Source organism: Moschus berezovskii, chromosome 20 (genome assembly GCF_049115385.1).
Source record: "Moschus berezovskii isolate FMDL1 chromosome 20, NW_MosBer_1.0, whole genome shotgun sequence".
Taxonomy (NCBI): Eukaryota; Metazoa; Chordata; class Mammalia; order Artiodactyla; family Moschidae; genus Moschus; species Moschus berezovskii.
The window spans coordinates 29,955,645-29,977,853 of record NC_142479.1 but is presented as its reverse complement, the minus strand read 5'-3'; the positions used below and the strand labels follow the sequence as shown (position 1 = coordinate 29,977,853).

The 22,209-nt window shown below is 37.4% G+C and overlaps 1 protein-coding gene and 1 pseudogene across 15 annotated transcripts in view; one reads left to right on the top strand and one right to left on the bottom strand.

Moving 5' to 3' along the window:
• The window catches only part of RHOT1 (ras homolog family member T1), a 91,830-nt gene that overhangs the window by 10,346 nt on the left and 59,275 nt on the right, over nt 1-22,209 (top strand). For 9 of the 15 annotated variants that reach the window (XR_008682656.2, XR_008682660.2, XM_055401354.2 and 6 more), the window contains exons 2-9: nt 7,642-7,700; nt 9,847-9,928; nt 11,429-11,503; nt 12,034-12,077; nt 12,359-12,412; nt 12,849-12,901; nt 15,474-15,582; nt 15,910-16,011. Coding sequence is in view for 13 of the 15 variants with exons in the window: in XM_055401354.2 (XP_055257329.2) it covers nt 7,642-7,700; nt 9,847-9,928; nt 11,429-11,503; nt 12,034-12,077; nt 12,359-12,412; nt 12,849-12,901; nt 15,474-15,582; nt 15,910-16,011 (578 nt within the window). In the remaining 2 variants the exon portion in view is untranslated. The remainder of the gene's footprint in view (nt 1-7,641; nt 7,701-9,846; nt 9,929-11,428; nt 11,504-12,033; nt 12,078-12,358; nt 12,413-12,848; nt 12,902-15,473; nt 15,583-15,909; nt 16,012-22,209) is intronic. The other 6 variants (XM_055401284.2, XM_055401296.2, XM_055401329.2 and 3 more) reach the window with 2 other exon arrangements.
• LOC148774660 (large ribosomal subunit protein eL31 pseudogene) lies at nt 9,053-9,372 on the bottom strand (annotated as a pseudogene).

Sequence of the window (22,209 nt, the reverse complement as noted above, 5' to 3'; positions counted from 1 at the left end):
TTATCTCCCCTTCCCTTTTTAAAACAGAATGATTGAACATAGCACTCGATCCATACTTATTTTATGGCAGTTTTATCTGTTGTTTCATACATTTTCCATATTATCCCCCACAGTATCTAAGACTAAACCTTCTTAGAAGACAACTAGGTAAATACTTATCAAATAAACTGGTTAGGAGTCTGCAGAAGAAAGATGGGTCATTAGAAGCATAATACTCTGTGTTCTTCTAGTGTTTTTCCTATTTTGGTTCAGGCAGGGCACAGCTAAATCTGAGTGGAACTTGTCCTCTTGGATAGAAATTCTGTTAACAGTGTTTCTCAGTTTTTTGAGCCATCCTTTTTTTTAGAAATACAAAACCATCATGCTGTTGACATTCTGACAATTTTCTGAAACTACCTGGGTGTCCTACAGTTGAATTCAATTTTGACACTAACTACCCTGGATTAGCGTCAGATCCTACAAATTAAGGGGCAAGATCCCAACAAGATCCTGTACTTTTTAGTTTCTATCTGCCAGTGGGGTCCCAGACTATCCACACTTCTTTCTGGCTGACTACAATTAGGGGCTTCCCACAACCCCTTGGGTTCAGTAATTCACTAGAATGACTCACAGAACTCAGGAGAGTGCAGTGCTTAAGATTACACAGATGAACAGCCAGATGAAGAGGTCCCTGGGGGAAGGTCTGGAAGGGTCCTAAGCTCAGGAACTTCTGTTGCTATGGAGTCAGGGTGTGCCACCTTCATGGTCCATCAGTGTGTTCGCCAGCCAGGAAGATCCTCAGAGCTTTGATATGTCCAGAGTTTTCATATAGGGCTTCATTAGGAAGCCCCTTCATTGAACTCAGTCTCCAGCACCCCACCCCCACTTCCCCAGAGGTTCTGGGGTGGGGCTGAAAGTTCCAGCCCCCTCATCACACATCACATGGTGGTTTTTTCTGGCAGCTGACCCCTATGCTGAAAGCTGTCTAGGCCCTCCCTTCCCCTTTTAATAAGTCACCTCATTAAGATAAATTGAAGCATGGTTGAAAGAGACTATAACAAAGGACACTCCTTTCACTCAGGAAATTCCAAGGGATTTTGAAGCTGTGCCAGGAACTAGGCATAAAGAGCAGATGTATTCTTTATTGTATCACATCCTCCTTTGCTAGTTGTGATTTTGGAATTTTGCTGGTGGGCCAATGGTTAAGAACCACCTGCCAATGCAGGAGACATGGGTTCGATCCCTGGTCTGGGAAGATTCCATACGTTGTGGGGCAGCTAAGCCCGTGCACCACAATTGCTGAGCCTGTGCTCTGGAACCTGGGAGCCACAACTGCTGAAGCCCTAGAGCCTGTGCTTCGCAACACGAGAAACCACTGCAGAGAAGTCCACACAATGCAACTAGAGAAAGCCCATGTGCCGCAGTGAAGACCCAATGCAGCCAAAAATAAATGGATGAAAAATAGTTATAATTTCAACATTATTTTTTTTTACTAAAAACAAGTTGAGCAAAGTAACTTTAGAATTATTTTCTTATTGCCTCAGCAGTTTCCTATTCACAACTCTTCAGTTACTCTTAAGAAAAGCTTTGAATGGGAGAGTTCCAAGAGCTCCCAAGGGTAGGCCTGATTTCCCGTATAGCAATGCTGAAGCTACAGCAATACCATTGTGTTTGGGGCAAGGTGAAATCAAGTTATGTACCTCAGTCTGGTTGATGTGCTACAGGTTCTTCTCTCCTTTTCAGTATAAAATTAGAAAATTCCATTCATTGTTTTCAAATATCTGGTTACTGTGTTAATGCAGGCTCATAGATGTTAAGTGTGTATTAATACTTTCTATTCATAACAGTCTGTGAATTGGGTTAGGAGTAGTTCAGAGGAGGAGGGGGAATGCTTCACTAGCACCGGGATGTCAGATCCCACAAATTGTGAGGTAGAATTTGAGGTGTCTTTCAGTTCAGTTTAGTTGCTCAGTTGTGCCCGACTCTGCGACCCCTTGGACTGCAGTATGCCAGGCCTCCCTGTCCATCACCAACTCCCAGTTTGCCCAAACCCATGTCCATTGAGTTGGTGATGCCATCCAACCATCTCATCCTCTGTCGTCCCCTTCTCCTGCCTTCAATCTTTCCCAGCATTAGGGTCTTTTCAAATGAGTCAGTTCTTCACTCAGATGGCCAAAGTATTAGAGTTTCAGCTTCAGCATCAGTCCTTCCCATGAACATCCAGGACTGATCTCCTTTAGGATGGACTGGTTTGATCTCCTTGCAGTCCAAGGGACTCTCAAGAGTCTTCTCTAACACCATAGTTCAAAAGCATCAATTCTTCGGTGCTCAGCTTTCCTTATAGTCCAACTCCATACGTGACCACTGGAAAAACCATAGCCTTGACTAGACAGACCTTTGTTGGCAAAGTAATGTCTCTGCTTTTTAATATGCTGTCTGGGTTGGTCATAACTTTCCTTCCAAGGAGTAAGTGTCTTTTAATTTCATGGCCGCAGTCACTATCTGCAGGATTTTGGAGCCCCCCAAAATAAAGTCTGCCACTGTTTCCATTGTTTCCCCATCTATTTGCCATGAAGTGATGGGACCGGATGCCATGATCTTAGTTTTCTGAATGTTGAGCTTTAAGCCAACTTTTTCACTCTCCTCTTTCACTTTCATCAAGAGGCTCTTTAGTTCTTCGCTTTCTGCCATAAGGGTGGTGTCATCTGCATATCTGAGGTTATTGATATTTCTCCCGGCAGTCTTGATTCCAGCTTGTGCTTCTTCCAGCCCAGTGTTCCTCATGATGTACTCTGCATATACATTAAGTAAGCAGGGTGACAGTATACAGCCTTGACGTACTTCTTTTCCTATTTGGAACCAGTCTGTTGTTCCATGTCCAGTTCTAACTGTTGTTGGTATTTTTAGATGAAAACCATGTGAGGGGGGCCAGGATTTATCATGGCTTGTTTGTGCTTACACAGAACAGAATGGCCTTATTTGAGTAAATCATGTATGAGCACTAGCAGGAAAGACAGATAGATGATCTGGGGTTAAATTATGTATGATTTTCAAAGGCCAGTAGAATAGCAACACTTTGATGAGGTAGGTAATTGAGAGTCAGGAATGGCTTTTGATCAGGTGAGTTAGGAGATGTAAAGAATATGCAAAAAGGATGGACTTATTTGCATTACTGATATATTAATGAGAGGACTGGAGAAGGGGGTAGAAAGTTGTGAACTAGGAAGTGTTTTGGTAAAAGTGCTATATTTAGGGGAAACTGGGAACAGAGAGGAAGGAATGAATATTAAAAATGTCAGAGGAAGTTTGACAGAACTTGAATGATCAGTACAGAGAAAGGGTTAGGCAAAGATGGTTACGCTTTTTTTTTCTTTTAGCTTTTTATCCTGATGTGTAGAAAGAGTCTTCCTTGTTGGTGAAAAAATCTCATAAATCCATTGGAATATAATCTCCAAGAATATGAAGGTAGGGAAAATGTAATGCCTTGATCAGTAGTATCCCCCTGACTTGGAATAGTGCCTCGAGTGTAGAAGTGCTCAAGAAATGCATAGAAGGGATGCAGGAATGCATTTAACATGTCAAAGTTAATTTCAGTTGCCATCTGTAAATTTAGAATGTGACAGTTTTTAGCGCCAAAGTGACTTTTGTTTTTTAAGAAGGAAAGTTAAAACCTTTATTTATTGAGAGACGGTGATAGGTCAGGTGCTTTGCTAAGCACTTTCACATATATGATGTTGTTTAATTCTTACTGGAACCTTGAAGAGATGGTATTATTATCTCCCTGAAAGTGTTGACTTTTTCTAGTACCCCAAGTTATACATATTTATAAAATCATATTGTACATGGTGAATATGATATGTATTTGAGACTTGCTTCAAAATAATTCATGGGAAAGGACAAGACAGTATGGAAAGGAGATGAGGTTGGGTGATGGGTTCATACACCCGATTACACTGTTGTCACTAATTCTGAAATGTTTCCATTTTTTAATAATAAAAAAAGGAAAGAAAAAATAATACTGTTCATGGTGATATATACTGGCCTAACTGCCATGTTTTAAAATGAAACAATTTGAGCCTCCAGATAATGACTGTAATGGATTATAACCCATAGAATAATATAATAAATAATCCATGAGACCACACTCATAAGAAACAGAAGGGAAAGTTTTTTCTTACAGGAGAATGCAAAGTAATATAGGAGAATAGATAGAAATAAAAAATCACCATCACGATAGCAATACTTGTTTTAGGCAAGAAACTTGAATTGCTGCTAAACCTCATAGGCAAAAGTTTGATGAGAACCAGAAAATTTACATAGTCTCAAAGTACCTCCTCATAAGATATTTTTTAATTAGAAAAAAATAACTTTACTGAAGAAACCTAACACCACCTCCTCCAAGTGATGACAGTGAACATCACAGTAATGGGATAAATTGACATTATCTCCTTTCTGTTACGGCACACCAAGAAGGGCACAACACTTCTCTCATGTTCTGCCAAAAAGCGGAGCCTGAAATCAATCGTGGGATAGCATCACACAGACCCAGATGAGAGAGGTATTACAGAATAAATGACTTGCAGTCTTCAGAAATGTGAAGGTCATGAAAGCTAAAGATGGAGGAAAGCGTCCAGATTAAAGGAGACTAAAGAGATATGACAACCAAATCAAATGGAATATTTGATTCTGGACAGAAAAGATTTTTCTTTTCTGTAACGGATAATAGTGAGACATGAATAAGGTTTATAGTTTACAGAATAGCACTCTTTGGGGTGTTAATTTCCTGATCTTGACATGACTTGATTTAACTGTGGTTATGTAAGAGAATAAGACTTCACTGGTGGCTCAGATGGTAAAGCGTCTGTCTACAATGTGGGAGACCCGGGTTCGATCCCTGGGTCGGGAAGATCTCCTGGAGAAGGAAATGGCACCCCACTCCAATGATACTGTTTCTAGGAAATACATACTAGAGTGCTTCAGGATAAAGGGGCATCATGTTTGTGATTTACTCTCAAATGTTTTTTTTTTTTTCACTGAATGAACATTCATTTTATTGAAGTGAACATGTCACTGAATGAATAGTATAGAACACTGTACTAATAAGAAATAGAAAATTCACATTCTTCTCAAAGCAACATATTCATAAAAATTGACCTAAAGCAAGTCAAAATAAATTTCAGAGAGTTGATATAACATATGGTTCCTTATCATAATAAAAACAAGAAAATAATAAGAAAGGCAGCCAGAAAATATCCATACATTTGGAAATAAAAAACAGACTTACAATAAAAAAGATGAACAATATTTTGACTACTGCTGCTGCTGCTGCTGTTAAGTCACTTCAGTTGTGTCCAACTCTGCAACCCCAGAGACAGCAGCCCACCAGGCGCCCCGATCCCTGGGATTCTCCAGGCAAGAACACTGGAGTGGGTTGTCATTTCCTTCTCCATCAAATGTTTTTTAAAAAATTATATAGAGAGAATAATGATGCAAACATGGTTAAATGCTAATATGTGGGGAATTTGGTTAAAGGATAGACATGACTCCTTTTAATTATTTTTGCAATTTTTCTGTACATCTGGAATTTTCTAAAAATAAAAAGAGCCAGAGCTGCTGGATTAGTCACCAGTGAATCAGTGAATTATTTTAATTAACTTAAGTAGTAGTTGTGTATGCGGTGCTCGCTGACTTTTGGGATCGTCATGCATTTTCTGTGTTGCTGCTGCTGCTGCTGCTAAGTCGCTTCAGTCGTTTCCGACTCTGTGCGATCCCATAGACGGCGGCCCACCAGGCTACCCCGTCCCTGGGATTCTCCAGGCAAGAACACTGGAGTGGGTTGCCATTTCCTTCTCCAATGCGTGAAAGTGAAAAGTGAAAGTGAGGTTGCTCAGTTGTGTCCGACTGAGTGACCGCATGGACTGCAGCCTACCAGGCTTCTCCATCCATGGGATTTTCCATGGAGTGGCTTGCCATTGCCTTCACCGATTTTCTGTGTTACTAACACGTTAAAATGGGTTATTTTCCTAGGTCTGTAACTAGTCTTCTAGTGAGACCATGAGAAAATCACTATGGCTGGGTCCCAGGCTCTTCATCTGAAATTGCTGTGGGGAGCTGGATAAGTTGACTTCAGTACCTGGCTCGTAGCAGTTCTCTGATGATGGACTCCAGATTCTCTGACTCAGGGAAATGTTACCTTATTGTCAGCCCCTTGAAGAAGGCCCAAGCCTTCTCACAGGTGCAGATTGAAAGGATTGAAGAGTCAGAGCCAGAGGATGCCTGTTAAGCATCTGGACTGCCCTCTATCAGCTGCAGCCGCTTGCTTGCAGCACGCCCTCTGATTTGTTTTGACCAGTACTCTCCCTTCCAGCCAGTCATCATTTTTCCACAGACTTGACTTGTAATTTTAGTCACACTTTCTTTTAGTCACTTATTTAGCAAAGGAATGTGACTTTCCTTGACTTTAACATTTTCTGGCTCTTTTATATTTAGACTTTTGAAAACTATAGTTTGCTATCACAGCAGAGATCAACAGGCAGGTGGACTGTTTTCCTCTAGAATCACAAAAAGATTTTAGTTGATAAGTATTTGAATGTCTAATAATAGTAATCACATGATCAGAAAATGATGGGAATGAAAGTCAGGTTTCACAAAGAAAATTAAGAATTTAAGTTTGTACATTAAAAAACCTGCTAGGTTAGAACATGTAACAGGAAAGTTTCTTTGCTCTTACTAACCCTTTAAATATGATACCCTAAAACAGAAAGGATGTAAAGATATGAAGAAATAGACACTCTGATCTTCTATTGGTAAGGATGTAAATTATTCTTTTTTGACATAACAATATAAGTAATATAACAATGTCTATTAAAAACAAAAAGATCATGTGTGCTAACTTGAGTTCCACTTCTAGGAGCTTATCCTGTAGAAATTAACATTGCAGCACTGTTCATCATTAGGAGATTACATTAATAAATAATGACACATCTCACACTGGATTCTTATACACTTATCAAAAAATAATGTAGGAAGCTTTTTAAATGTTAATATAAAATGCATTTATTATTACTTCTTTTAAAAATTGTGATAAAGTATACAAAAAACATAACATTTTTACATTTAGTAAATATTCTGTTCAAGGGCATTAAATATGTTTGCAATGTTGTGTAACCATCACCACTTTCTACATTTAAAACTTCTTCTTCATTACCAACAAAAACTGTATTTATTAAATAATAACTTTCTCTTCCCTCTTCCGGGAGATTTTTAAATATTGTCATGGAATACTGCCCCAATACATAATTAAGTGATAAAAGTTGTAAAATAGTATAAATACTCTGATTCTACTGTGGTAAATTATTATAATATGTTAATACGAGTGTGGGAAGATCTGGGAGACTACACATATTAAACAGTTTATGGGGGATACTGTGGTAGATTTTTACGTTCATAGTATATATTTTAGTAATTTTTTTGTTCTAAACAGTGAACCTGTGTAACTTTTCTAAGCAGAAAAAAAAAAGATGTACTGAAAATTGGTAATTTAGATGCCTCTGATCCTCTGATTTTAGGTAACAAATAACAGTACTTTGCTGTGTGGTTGCTAAATTTGAGCTTTCTAGAATCTGAATACTTTATTAAAGTAATACTTTTTCCTTTTCACAGCTAGAGTTGGGAAGACGTCACTGATTATGTCTCTAGTCAGTGAAGAATTCCCAGAAGAGGTAGGTATTGTGATTTCTTTCCTACATTTAAAATTTTTGTCAAAATTGAGTTAAATGAAATACATTTTAGGGTTTTTTTGGCATGTGTTTCCTTTCTGATAGTTAATGACTTTTAGAAAGGCTCATGTTTTTACAAGACATCTCTGAAATATAGGAGAAAGAGTCAAACCAGTTCTGAGTTCACATAAGGCCTTTGTGTTTCTTACTTTTGACCTTGGCTAGGACGTTTGTCATCTCTCTGCCTTAATTGTCTCATCTGTAAAATGGGAGTTGAAAGGGATATTAGGGATCATCTAAGCTGTGTAATTCTGTCTTAAAAATAAAATGTTTTTATAAGCCCCAAATATACAACAGATGAATATTCCTTTAATTGAAGTAAGGATGAAATGTCTGGCTCCCCACTTGCCTTCTGTCTAACTCTCCCCAATCTTTGAGACATCATTAGAGCCACTAGGATACTGATACACATGTTTGAAAATCTCAAAAATTATCTACCTACATCATTTTACAAATAAAAAATCTAATTCATTCCACCTTTGTCCACCTTGAAGAATTGTTGTGTGTCTCAAGTAAGATAAACTTACTAAAATACCACCAAAAGCATGGTGGTTTTGTTATTGCTGGCAATGTATTTATTTACATGTTGGAAGATCCAGTATGGTGAACAGTTGCCTAAAGCATTATGTAAAGATATTGTTATGAGGAATGGGATCAATGCAAATGAGATAAAGATTATTTCATTTTATTTTCTTTCTTCATATAATAGGTATTACTAGCGCCATGGTTTGCATTTATCATTTATTTACTATTGTTTAATTAGGAATATCTGTGCAATTTCATGGTTCAGAGAGCAATTTAATGTATTATATAGTAGTTATTTCAGTAATTACAATTGTCATGTGACCATTGTTTCTTTCACTTTTTTTCTCTTAAATAAGATAGTTAAATAAATCATAATTTGTAAAATGGAGTGTATTTTCATATGTGGTTTGTGAAATCAGCAACATTAATTATGATCACTTAGAGTATAATACCTGAAAAGTCTTTGTGATATTTTAACTTAGTTTAGAATTGTTATTTTATCATAGTCCTTTTGGGTGTGGATAAGGAGTTTTTTTAAATAATGGAGTTATTATACTTAAGGTTTATATAGCCAAACAGTTATCTTCTAAAATTTTGATAGTTTATTAATTTATTTGAATATTTCTTTTTTTTTTTTTGGCTGCGCTGAGTGGCATGCAGAATCTTAGTTCCCTGACCAGGGATGAAACCCGTACCTCCTACATTGGGAGTGCAGAATCTTTTTTTTTTTTTTTTTTTTCGGTTCATTAACTTTATTGGACAATCAGCAGTTAGTTCTCATCCACATTAAGTGTCTAGATTTTTGAAAGTTGTGACAGGCACATAGGTAGCCCAAGTTTGGTGAGTCTCATCATTTTCTGGACAGCTGCATACCAGTATGGGACATTCCTTATCCCTTTGGCCCAGACAGCTCTGTTGAGCCGTGTCAGTGCGAACATCTGGGGTTCTCATCTCCTTCATGGCCAATTCCTGGATTTCTTTGAGTGCCTGAACGGCACACTTCTTGAAACCCACTCCATGGATGCACTTGTGAATGTTGATAGTGTATTCTCCTGGTCACCACCTCAATGATGGTGGATCAGCCCTTCTTCTAGCTATCTTTCTTTGTGCGGGTACCAGCCTGCCGGATCATATTTGGAAAGGACAGCGGCCCAGAATCTTAACCACTGAACCGCCAGGGCAGTCCCTTGAGGATAGGTCTTCACTTGCAGAATATCTTAAGCCTTCAACAAAATAGAATGAAAACTACATTTTAGAAATCTAATTTTGAAACACTAAATTAATTTATTGTTTTGGGAGCTGAAGTGTCCTTAATATGTCCTGTGCCCACACAGGTATAAATGTGCTTTTATTTTATTTTTTTTAGTGTTTTATCATATAGCTTTAGTATGTATTTGCATCTATGGTAAAGCACAAAAATAAACATTTAAAATTATAATAAATACCTGTAAAGGTAAGCATGGGTGAAAGGGCTAATTATGCTTGAATTTACATAATCTACTAAAAAGTTTGATTGCTGATATTCAAAGGTTTTTCCTTCTTTTATATTTGTTTGCAAATGAAGGTTCCTCCCCGGGCAGAAGAAATCACCATTCCAGCTGATGTTACCCCTGAGAGAGTTCCAACGCACATTGTAGATTACTCAGGTAGTAAATGTCTTCTTGCAGGTGAAGCTGTAAATTTCAAAGTCCTTAAAAAGATACTTCAGTTCAGTTCAGTCGCTCAGTCGTGTCCGTCTCTTTGCGACCCCATGAATCACAGCACGCCAGGCCTCCCTGTCCATCACCAACTCCCGGAGTTCACTCAAACTCATGTCCATCGAGTCGATGATGCCCTAAGCCTTAAAAAATGTTTTAGAAGGGGTGTCTTTTTCTCTCACAGTAAATGATTATTTACTCTTGTCTCACCCCACATCCCACAAAAAGTCTCCACCTTGCAGTTCTCTGTCCCTAATTTACTAAGTTGGATTCCATAATAATGAAAGGGAAAGGGGGATGGCAAATGACCAGATAAATTGTAACTCTCCTTGAATTAGCATATTTGCAGAGAGTTCTGTGTTATTTTGTTATCAGGCATTCAGGCATGGTGATGTAGAAAGAGTTCTCATGTGAAAATTTGTTGAGTTTAAGTTTGTTTTTGTCAGAGTTTGTCCTAAAAAAAAAATGTTAAAACAGATTGCTTACATTAAATGATAATGGAAGCACATTATATTGTTTTTAATAATGTAAAGTTTTTCTGCACAATACTACTTACTTTTTAATCATTAAATTATTTTGCTTTGTTCTGGAACTTCTTTTGGAAAGGAAGGGTCAGTTGTAACGTGTCACCGATGCAGGCTGTTGATAATGGGGGAAACTGTATATGAAATCAGGAGGTATATGGGAAAACTCGGTGCCTTCTACTCAGTTTTGCTGTGAACCTAAAACTGCTCTGAAAAATGATATCTATTTTTAAAAATGTGTATAACCACATTGGTAATGTTTTGTTTTGCTGAGCTGGTATCCCATCCATTCTAAAAACGAAACACCAGAACTGTACAGTCTAGTACATGTGACTGTTGAACACTTGAAATGTGTCTAGTCTAAATTGAAATGTGCTCTAAGTATAAAATATTAGTGGACTTAGCAGACAGTATGAAATAAAGTTCAGTATCTCATAAATTTTCTGTTGATTACATGTTGAAATTTTAGTACTTTTGATACTTTGGGTTAAATTAAAAAGTCATTTTACCTGTTTTCTTTTTACTTTGTTTAAGGTGACTACCAGAAAATTTAAAATTCCATGTATGGTTTATATCACATTTCTATTGGACAGTACTAGAAGCTGAGGGGAATGGATGCTCCCTGCTACAGTCTCATAACTAGCTCTGTGTATAGAATTATTCTTTTTCAATGTGTGTAGCTACATGTTTAGATTGACTTCAGTATTACAATTGAAGCTTTAACTGCTTGATTATTCAGCTTATGAGAAGATATTTGAAATACGGCCAGTTATTTAGCATTAATTGAGATACCATCATACTCATTCGTAACATTAGTTTATGTGCCAGAAATAACATTTTGAGGGGAAGCAGTTACCTAAAGTGATCTCATATATCAGTAATTGTTTTGCTGTTTGTTTACTTCCCTCTCCTATCTCTCTCCTAGCTATGTATCATACCGTCCCCTTCACCTGTGGGATCATAGGCATATCCTTCCATGAGACCAGTTCTAGCCAGAGAGGTGGGCGAGTGAGGGAATTCTTGACTTTTCATTATCATGATCTGGTTTTGCCTCTGTGGCCTGGTTAAGATTACTTCTATCGGCTTTCTAGATCTTAAGCTTGTATTTCCCAGACTCTCACCTGGCTTTTTGACCCTGTGTGTATAGGCTTTTTGTCTGGGCTTCTGACTCTTTAGTACCCAGTCTTCTAGCTTGAGTTTCTGATCTCTTTTGCCAGTCCCTTCTCAGCTTTGGATCAGATGCTGGCCCAGATTTATCGCACAATGCCTTCTGCTCTTCCCTGCCTGACTTATCTTCTTGTAGACTTGTCTCTCAGTGCCAGCCAGCTTCCTTATCATAGTTCCACTCTTTCCTTTCTCTGGCTTTCCCTTTTCTTTGCCACTTGTCTGGCAGTACATCTTGTAAATGACAGAGGTGAGGGAGGTTTTGAGGGATGTTAGGTGGATGTCAGATGGATTTTAGCTTGGTTGTTCATTCATTTTTATGAAAGTGTTTAAAATATGATAAAAAATTGACTTTGTCATTTGTAGAAGCAGAACAGAGTGATGAACAGCTTCATCAAGAAATATCACAGGTGAGTTAAAAATAATTCTAGGTTTGTTTGTGGGAGAACAATGACGATCCTGTGTCTGGCATTTCCTTCTCTCACAGAGAGGGCTTTTTCAGTTCTTTATTGTCACTGCTGACTTTCAGTATGTATTTTTGCTGTAAATCCTTTTGCTTTTAGAGGCATGCTAAGTTTTTTAATTTTCAAATTTTTTTCTTTGTTTGACTGAAATATATTAGCTAGCTGGTAATTAAATGCTACATTTGTATTATTTTAAAATACCATCAATTTGTTAATTTTTCTTATAGGCTAATGTCATCTGCATAGTTTATGCTGTTAACAACAAGCATTCCATTGATAAGGTATGAATATGTGAATTTTCACTATACTTTGTTAAATTTCAGTGGGGGCACTTTTAAAATTGATCCTCAATTTAGAATTTTAGGAGTCCTAGGGTGGAGTATTTTTCAAGGGAGATCCCCATTAGGCCTTGCTGCTGCTAAGTCACTTCAGTCGTGTCCGACTCTGTGTGACCCCATAGACAGAAGCCCACCAGGCTCCCCTGTTCCTGGGATTCTCCATGCAAGAACACTGGAGTGGGTTGCCATTCCCTTCTCCAATGTGTGAAAGTGAAAAGTGAAAGTGAAGTCGCTCAGTCGTGTCCGACCCTTAGCGACCCCATGGACTGCAGCCTACCAGGCTCCTCCATCCATGGGATTTTCCAGGCAATAGTACTGGAGTGGCTTGCCATTGCCTTCTCCGCCATTAGGCCTTAACACCTGTTAATTTTCATTTTAGGTAACAAGTCGATGGATTCCTCTCATAAATGAAAGAACAGACAAAGACAGCAGGTACTTTTTTCTCTCTGAAACTTTGTATATTGAAAAATTACAAACTTAGAGATAAGTCACAAGAAATAGTGCAATGAACATCTGTAAACTATTCACTTAGATCTACTAGTTAACGGTTTGCCATACGTGCTTTATCTGATAGGTCTGTTTGTACACACACACACCTTTATCAGAGAGGAATTACTTGAGGTTGCATACATATTTGAGAGCAAAGCAGGAAATAGAGCTCTGAAACTGTAATGTGCCCTCTTTCTTGAGATGCCCTTTTGAGGACTGGCATTAACCGCAATCATTGAATGTTAACCATGTGAAATATGTAAGAACACAGTCATTATCACTGTTTTAAAGTCACTTTGTAATGACTTCCTGACTGAGCTGAAAGGAGCTCTCTAGAGCTATACTGTCCAGTGAAGTAGCTTCTAGTCAGTTGTGGCAATTTAAGTAAAATAAAACTAAAAAATTGGTGCCTTGGATGCAGCCACATTTCAAGTGCTTGATAGGCACTTGTGGCTAGAGGTTAGGGTAATGGAAAGTACAAATAAAGTTCATTTTTGTCATCACAGAGGTTGTATTGGATTGGACTGCCTTGGAGGAAACAATGCCTCTATGCTCCTGACACTTGATTTTCTTGCTTATTTCTTGAACTGTTTGGAGGACTCTTCCGAGAAGTCAGTTTTGCCAGGATCTATGAAGCACTAGCTTGAACAACTGAATTTTTAAAATTGACTCTACCGTGACAGCTTCCTAAACTGCTCTCTAGAAACTAGCTGGCTAGTCTCATGCCCCTTTTAGTGTACCATCTGAAAGTGGCCTTCAGTGTTTGGGAGAGCTAATTGAGCTTTCTCAGGTGTGGGTGTACCTTTACCCTTCCCTGAATCGTAGGAGCATATTTATTTCTCTTATGGTTGATTTGTTCCAAGGTGGTCTATTTCATTAATGTATGGACTTCACATTTTCCCAGTACCTTCTTTCCTGGGCCTCATACCTTAAGTTTATATTTGTCACACATACGTTCGTATCTAGGACTTCTGTGGACCATTATCACAGTGGTCCTTAGTCAGATGTGCCCATCACTGTCACCTGAGGTACCTTACAACAATATAGATGCCTTTGCTCTACTGTTTGAGTTTTAGGATTAGTACGTTTGGAGTAGGGCTTGGACTTGTATGTTTTCTTTTTTTAAGATCCATAAATTATTCTGAGCACACCTTTGGTTGTAAAGCAGTGCATTTTTGGGAACTCTCCTGGCTCTATTAACAATCTATGTTTGGGTTATGTAGTGGGCCAGTCCTTTTACATGTAATAACCACACTAGGTGGTTAAATAAATGCCTGCAAGTGTTTCTTTTACAATCTAGAGTCCCAGCTAGATGGTTTGCCTTCTCTTTAAGCTCTCTTGTGGGTTGTACAAATAATTGTTCTCCACTGGGCTAGTTCTCCTTGGTAATCCCCATTCAGATTTCTGATAGGCCTTTCAGATTTAATTTATTGAAAATAAAATTCCTTATTTCTTGCCTATTCCCCGCTGCCCCCCCCCCCCCCCCCAGATTTCTCAATCTTTTCTGTCTCAAAAGATCTGTTCATTTTGGGGACTTCCCTGGCAGCCCAGTGGTTGGGACTTTGCCTTCTAGTACGGGGAACAGGGATCCCACCTGCCTCTGGGCCAAAGGACCAAAACAAAACAGAAGCAATGTATTGTAACAAATTCAATTAAAACTTTAAAAATGGGAAAAAAAATTACTCCTTTTGTCCAGCCATAAAAAATCTTTGTACTTTTCTTGATTTCTATTTTCCTTCAGTCTCCATATCTAATTTACCATTGCTCCTATCTGTTCTACTTCAAAAATATATCTCAAATCTGAAAATTTCTTCTCTGTGTTCACTACCCTAATCCAGGATACCACATTAAAAGAACTTTTTTATTATTGAAAAAAAATCAAATATATTGAAAAGTAGAGAGAATAGTATAATGAATCCCTCTGTATCATCCAGCTTCAACGATAACAACTCATGGCTAGTGTTGTTTCATTTATTACCCCTTCCTTTGGGATCATTTTGAACAAATCAGATATCATATCATACTCTTAACTATTTCAATATGTATCTCTAAAAGATAACAAATGACTGCATTTAAAAATGTCTATCAGATCATGTCATTTAACACTTAAAACACACTCTCTTTTCTCTAGCTGTAAAGTCCTTTGGCATCTGGCCTTTGCTCTTCTCTCCAGCTCCGCTTCGTATGTCTTCCCCTTTGACCAGTACTCCTCGGCCGCTCTGGCATTATTCTGTTACCTGGACTCATGGGGATGTTTCTTCAGTTTGGGGCTTTTCCACATGCTGTCGCTTCATCCCAGCCAGCTCTTTCCAGGCTTTTCACCTGACAGGTTCCACCTCATCCTTCACTCCTTGCCTCAAATGCCACTTTGTCAGAGGAATTGTTCCCTGATTACCGTGTATAGTTCGCCCTCTTCAATTACTTTATCATTGTCCTTTACCAGGTTACAGTGTACATTAAAATAAAATCTCATGCCTTTTGCCTTCCTTATTACTGTGTACCCTGTTTATTTCAGGCTGCCTTTGATATTGGTTGGGAACAAATCTGACCTGGTGGAATATAGTAGTATGGAGACCATCCTTCCTATTATGAACCAGTACACAGAAATAGAAACCTGTGTGGAGGTATGCCTTCTCATTTTATTTTGAAATTTACGGTTGGTGAATTCTAACTAAATTGAGGTTCAGAATAGGAGATGGGGGAAGCTGTGGGGTGGAATAAATTTCCTGTTTGGGAAGTCACATAAACCAAATAAAACAGAGAACTTGGAATTGGCCTCTGGGCTCTTTGTAGTCTATCATATGGTGATATCCACTAAAAAAAAAAAATGGATTTTTTTAAGTTTCTTCAAGGAATCTTGATGATTAAAAAAATTTTTTTTTAAATTTTTAATGTTTTAGCTCTCTCTCTGAATTGCTTTCCAAGTGAAACATTTAAAATTTTCTTTTCAGTGTTCAGCAAAAAATCTGAAGAACATATCAGAGCTCTTCTATTATGCACAGAAAGCAGTTCTTCATCCTACAGGGCCCCTGTACTGCCCAGAGGAGAAAGAGGTAAATCCTCCATCCCTTCAGACCGTGTTAGTAAGGATTGGGATGTGTAGGTAGCAACTCCATTAGTATACTGACTGTTAGTAACTCTTACGTATTCATCTAAACTGCTGAAATTTAAATTTATTACTTACTAAACTGTTATATTTCCTAGGTACTTTTCTTCAAAGACAATCACATTTAATGCTCAGAATAATATGCCAAGTCAAATACTACTTTAAGAAATGTAATTAAAGCAAACAGAAGAATTGGAAACTGTAACAACAAAAAGTCCAAAGACTTAACTAATGGTCTGTTTGCTTTGCTACTGTAAAATCCACAAACTTAGTAACATACAAGTGAAAAACTTGTATAACTATTTGACATGGATACGATATATAATACAATTGGAATACTCCCTTTTGTTCCATAGCTTAGAAACACAGTAATTCCTTAATGAAATATCTAAAATGTAAGGATATTTTTACCATAGACTTGTTTTCTTCCAAAGTGTAAAGGTTTTTTTTTTGTAATTATGTGTAACAGGCAAAATTATTTAAGTCAATAAACTTAAGGAATTTCACATGTTCTGGTTCTTTTCACTGCCAATCACCATAGACTTTTAAAATTAAATTTTAAATTGGAATATAACTCACATATCATGAAGTTCACTTTTTTGTTCTTTTCAGTGATTTTTAGTGTACTCACAAAGTTGTGTGTTCATCATCACTGTCTGATTTCAGAGCATTTCATCACCCCCAGAGAAACCCTGTACCCATTCGCAATAGCTCCCATTCCCTCCTGCCCCTTCCCCTAGTTTTTGGCAACCACTAGTCTACTCTCTGTCTCTCTGAATTTGCCTCTCTGGGCATTTCATATGAGTGGAATCCTACAACGTGTGGTCTTCTGTGTCTGGCTTCTTTCACGAAGTGTAATGTTTTGAAGATACATCCATGTTGTAGTATCACTAGTACTTCATTCCCTTTTATGGTCAAATGACACTTCATTGTATGGATATAGCATATTTTGTTTATCCATTCAACTGTTGGTAGAGAATTGGGTTGCTTCCACCTTTTGGCTGTTGTGAATACTGCTAAGAACGTTCACACACAAGTTTGAACCCCTGTTTTGAATGTCTGTTTAGCAGTGCAATTGCTCGGTCACATGGTAATTCTATGTTTTACTCATATTGAGGAACCACTAAAATTAAAGTCCCAATTTCTCCACATCTTTGCCGGCACCTATTATCCTCCCCCTGGCCTTTGTTTGTTTGTAGTCATCCTGGTAGATGTGAGTGGTATCTTACGTTGTTTGAATTGCATTTCCGTGATGGCTAATGATATTGAACATCATTTCATGTGTTTATTGGCCATTTGTGTATCTCCTTTGGAGAAAGGTCTATTTAAGTATTTTATCCATCTTTTAATTGAGTTATTTGTTTCTTTTGTTGTTGAGTTTTTAAGGAATAGAAGTTTGCTGGGGGAAAAAAGCTGAAAAAAATCTTTTCAGGAAAAATTTATAGTATAGGTGAATGGTTGGAGAACTGACCCATGGGCCACATTTGGCCTGCCACCTGCTTTTTTTTTTTATTTTTTAATTGAAGTATAATTGATTTACAGAATTATGTTGGTTTCTGCCAAGCATCAGCATGAATCAGCCATAGATGTATATATGTCCCCTTCCTTTTGAACCTCCCGCCCCATCCCACCCCTCTAGGTTGCTACAGAGCCCCGGTTTGAGTTCCCTGAGTCATACAGCAAATTCCCATTGGCTATCTATTTTACATATGGTAATGTACGTTTCCATTGTATTCTCTTCATACATCCCACCCTTTCCTCCCTGCCACCATGTCCATAAGTCTGTTCTGTATGTCTGTGTCTCCATTGCTGCTCTGCAAATAATTTCATCAGTACCATCTTTCTAGATTACATATATATGTGTTAGTATATGATCCTTGTTTTTCTCTTTCTGACTTCCTTTACTCTATATGATAGACTCTAGGTTTATCCACCTCATTAGAACTGACTCTAATGAGTCAGTCATTAGCGTTGCTTTTTATGGCTGAGTAATATTCCGTTATATATGTGTACCACAGCTACTTTTTCCATTCATCTCTCCACTGCCACCTGCTTTTATATAGCCTGTGAGCTAAGATACATTTTTCATTTTTTAATGATTGGGGAAAAATTCAAAATGAATAATGTTTTGAGATATGGGAAAATTTATATGGCCTTCAGATTTCATCATTCATAGGTAAGTTTTATTGCAGCACAGCCACGTTTTCTCTGACATCTGTCTGTGCTTTGCTGCTGTGAAGGCAGTCATGTGGTTGCAGCAGAGCTTGTCTGTGGTAACTGTCAACACACCACTGCTCGACGCCCTGCGAACTGCACTGACATACTTCAGACTTGGCAGCAGCATCTCATGTGCCACATGTACCCCTGTAGAGTAGCATTTTATTTTTTTATTACCAGTACATACATATGCCAAAACAAGACGAGAAAAAAAGTGGATCTTCAGATGGCAAAACAGATATATTTTTTGAGCTATAATTCCAGCATCAGTTTTTTTTGGACCTCGATGCACACGCAAAGGAAGTTTTTTTATTTCCTAATCCGTTTGACCATGCAGTTGAGGAGCTTCCACCCAACCTTCATTTGGAACTGATTAATCTGCAGTGTAATGACATGTTAACAGGCAAATATCACAAAAAGAATCAAATAGAGTTCTATAAATGCCTTCCAAGTGATGAATGTGCTCAAAGAAAGTTATATGTTTATGGATCAGTGTCATTATTGGGATTGTTTATTTGAGCAAAAAGACATTTTCAGAGATGAAATACGTGAAATCTCATTACAGATCAGGATTAATAGCTGACTATCTGCAATTGATTTTCATGATAGGGAAAGCTAGCTTTTTCTTTTTAATTAAAGTATAGTTGATTTGCAATGCTGGGTTAGTTTTGGGTGTGTATCATAGTGGTCATTTTTGTTTTTGTAGGATTTTTTGCAGATTATATTCCATTATATAATCCATGGGGTTGCAAAGAGTCAGACGACTGAGCGACTGAACTGAACTGATATTCCATTATAGTTTATTACAAGTTAGGGAACACTGACTTTGAACCCCAACTAAGCCAATTGTTATCCCTCCAAGAAGAACTCTATCCTCTGTAATATTAGTAGACCTATAGAGCAAAGGTATACTCAGTTATTATTATATTTTAAATTAATAAAAACTTTGTGGAAATTTGGTTATCTCTTGCTGTATGAGTACCTACATGATATCCTTGATTTTGCCTATTGGCCCCCAGTGCCTAACGTATTTGCTGTGTTTTTATTTGTTATGTCTTTATTTATTGTTAGACATTATTATTATGTCTTTATTAGTTGCTTTACCATAAAAGTGCTGACCTCTGGTATAAATACTAATCTGAGTTATCCCTTAATCTGACCCTGATTTAGTCTTCCTTAATCCTAGTTTATATTCTTAATTGAAATGTTTCTTTCTAACTTGCCCTTAATTCAGTGTTTCCGAAATTCACCTCATAATAGTCACTAGGTTAAAATACTTGTTAAAAATACAGATTCTGGAACTTTCCTAGCGGTCCAGTAGGCAGTCTCATTCTATAGAGATTTACCTCTGAGCTTAGCCTGGCAGTACATTGAATCCCCTCTGTTAGTTTCTTCTCAGTTCTCTAATTGCTCCTTTTTTCTTAGGCCTATTATTAGTTCTGCTAATCTGCTAATCCTCCCTTCCTTAATAAACACTTAACTACCATCTGTTAGTCATTTCTTGGGCAGACCTGCCTAAGGTAGAATCTGTAACTTTTAGAGACTATATGCCTTGATTTATACAAGTAGAAGCCTTGAGTCTAAACTTACAATAGAATCTTTTATTTAGATAACATTCATAAGCTTTTAACATAGATTTGAGGTAGGTAGGTCAAATCAAGATAATTAAAGCCTGAACTGGAAATATGTTTCCAGTGGTTGATGGACTCTCTATGACCCATGGAGTCCTCTGCTTACCTAATAATGAAACAGATCTGTGTGAGGATTAGATTACTTACATGCAAAGTGAGTTTGTTTTTATTACTGTGAAATTTGTCTCTTTTGAAGAGGGATGGGACTTGCCTTGTGGCTCCATGGTAAAGAATCCTCCTGTCAATTAAAGAGACATGGGTCAATCCCTGGGTCAGGAAGATACCCAGTATTCTTGCCTGGAAAATCTCACGAACAGAGGAACCTGGTGGGCTACCGTCCATGGGGTCACAAAAGAGTTGGACGTGACTTAGCAACTAAACAACACATTTTTAAGTTTTATTGAGACCTGACGTGCTGTGATTCATGGGGTCGCGGAGAGTCGGACACGACTGAGCGACTGAACTGAACTGAACTGAACTGAATTTTTAATGTGTTTAAGAAGTAGTCATTTTTTTGTGTTGTATTTTAAGATGGTTAATATTTAAATATCATATTGAGCCAGTACCTTAGAGCACTTTAGCTTCTGATGGATTTCAAGCTTTAATGAAAAATGCATCACTGTTTATTTTTCTTCAGTTATTTTTTTTAGCATAGCATTTTATGATACAAGGGAAAAACACTTGCAAATAAAAAGTTATTTTTAGATTCTGGTTTTTGCATCATTCTACCTATTGCTCCTTTTTGAAACATCTAGATTATTATGCAACAGATTTTTAAAAGAAGAGAAAATAAAATATAATGTCATCCTTAGTAATCTTGAATATCTAATATTAGGATCATATTTACAGAAGCAATAACTTTTTTTACTTAAAGAGTTATCCACTACATGTATGTGTATGGCTTAGTTCCTTTGCTGTTCTCCTGAAACAACAGCAAAATTGTTAATTGGCTATACCCCAATACAAAATTAAAATGTTAAAAAAACGTTATTCATGATTATGGATGTGATAGGTTATAGTCCATTTAGCACTTTTTTATAAAGACATCCCTAACCATGCTCCCTAAATGTTTGACTTCTTTTTCTTAGTTCTTTCTAATCTCTTTATATCTTAGATTTCAGCTCTTTATTACTCTATCAGATTGCTCTCCTAGAGCCCCTGTTTAAACCAAAAAAAAAAAGAAGGAGGAATTGTGCATATTTTGGAAGATAACTGTTCCTTACTATTTCTAAAAGAAATTATTTTATGCATTTAGGTTTGTTGTGATAGTGTGACCAAAACTCATCATTACTGCTTGCTTTGGATAGCCGTATCATAGGAGTAAATAAACCAACAAGTGTTCATTTTCTCACCTCACCATCTCATTTCTCTCACTCAGATGTCCATCAGATATCTCCCTCCACATTTGCAGTGTTCAAAAATCTCCCTAAAAGTTTTCTTTTCTCAGAATTGTTGACCATGATTTTCCTATAGCAATTATACAAATTAGAAGCACGTTGGCCTTATTTTAACTAGTCAAATATTTGTTCTATCCATTATATATCCTAAAATAAAAATTGTCAAAATATATTTCCAGCAGCTTTTCTTATAAAAGTTTTACAGAGTCACAAAAGGCAAGGTTCTTTTTTTAAAAAATATAATTCTTACAATAGGCAAGTAGTTAAAAAAAAAGAACTTTTGCACATCAACCAGTGCTGTTTTGTCATCTTCTTGGTAAGAAGTACATTTTATATCCCATCTTCAGTACATACACACATAAACACAAGTTACAGATTGAAACATTTAGTCCTATTTTACTGCTGCTGCTGCTAAGTCACTTCAGTCGTGTCCGACTCTGTGTGACCCCATAGACGGCAGCCCACCAGGCTCCCCCGTCCCTGGGATTCTGCAGGCAAGAACACTGGAGTGGGTTGCCATTTCCTTCTCCAATGTGTGAAAGTGAAAAGTGAAAGTGAAGTCGCTCAGTCGTGTCCGACCCTTAGCGACCCCACGGACTGCAGCCTACCAGGCTCCTCCATCCATGGGATTTTCTAGGCAAGAGTACTGGAGTGGCTTGCCATTTTGCTGCCAGAAGGTCAAAAATCAGAGAAGTTGAGAGAGAAAAGCCTTTGTTATAGTTTTATAAGTCAGCTCATGGAATGAGAGAGGGCATTTCTTCTAAATGACTGGAAGAATGACTTTTTCTAAAGATGGATCTCTCTTTTGCTCATCTTCAGAGGTATGTGATCATGAAGGGAGAGTTTAACTATTCCAGATATTGGTCCAAGTAAATATTGTCTCATTTACTTACAGTGGCT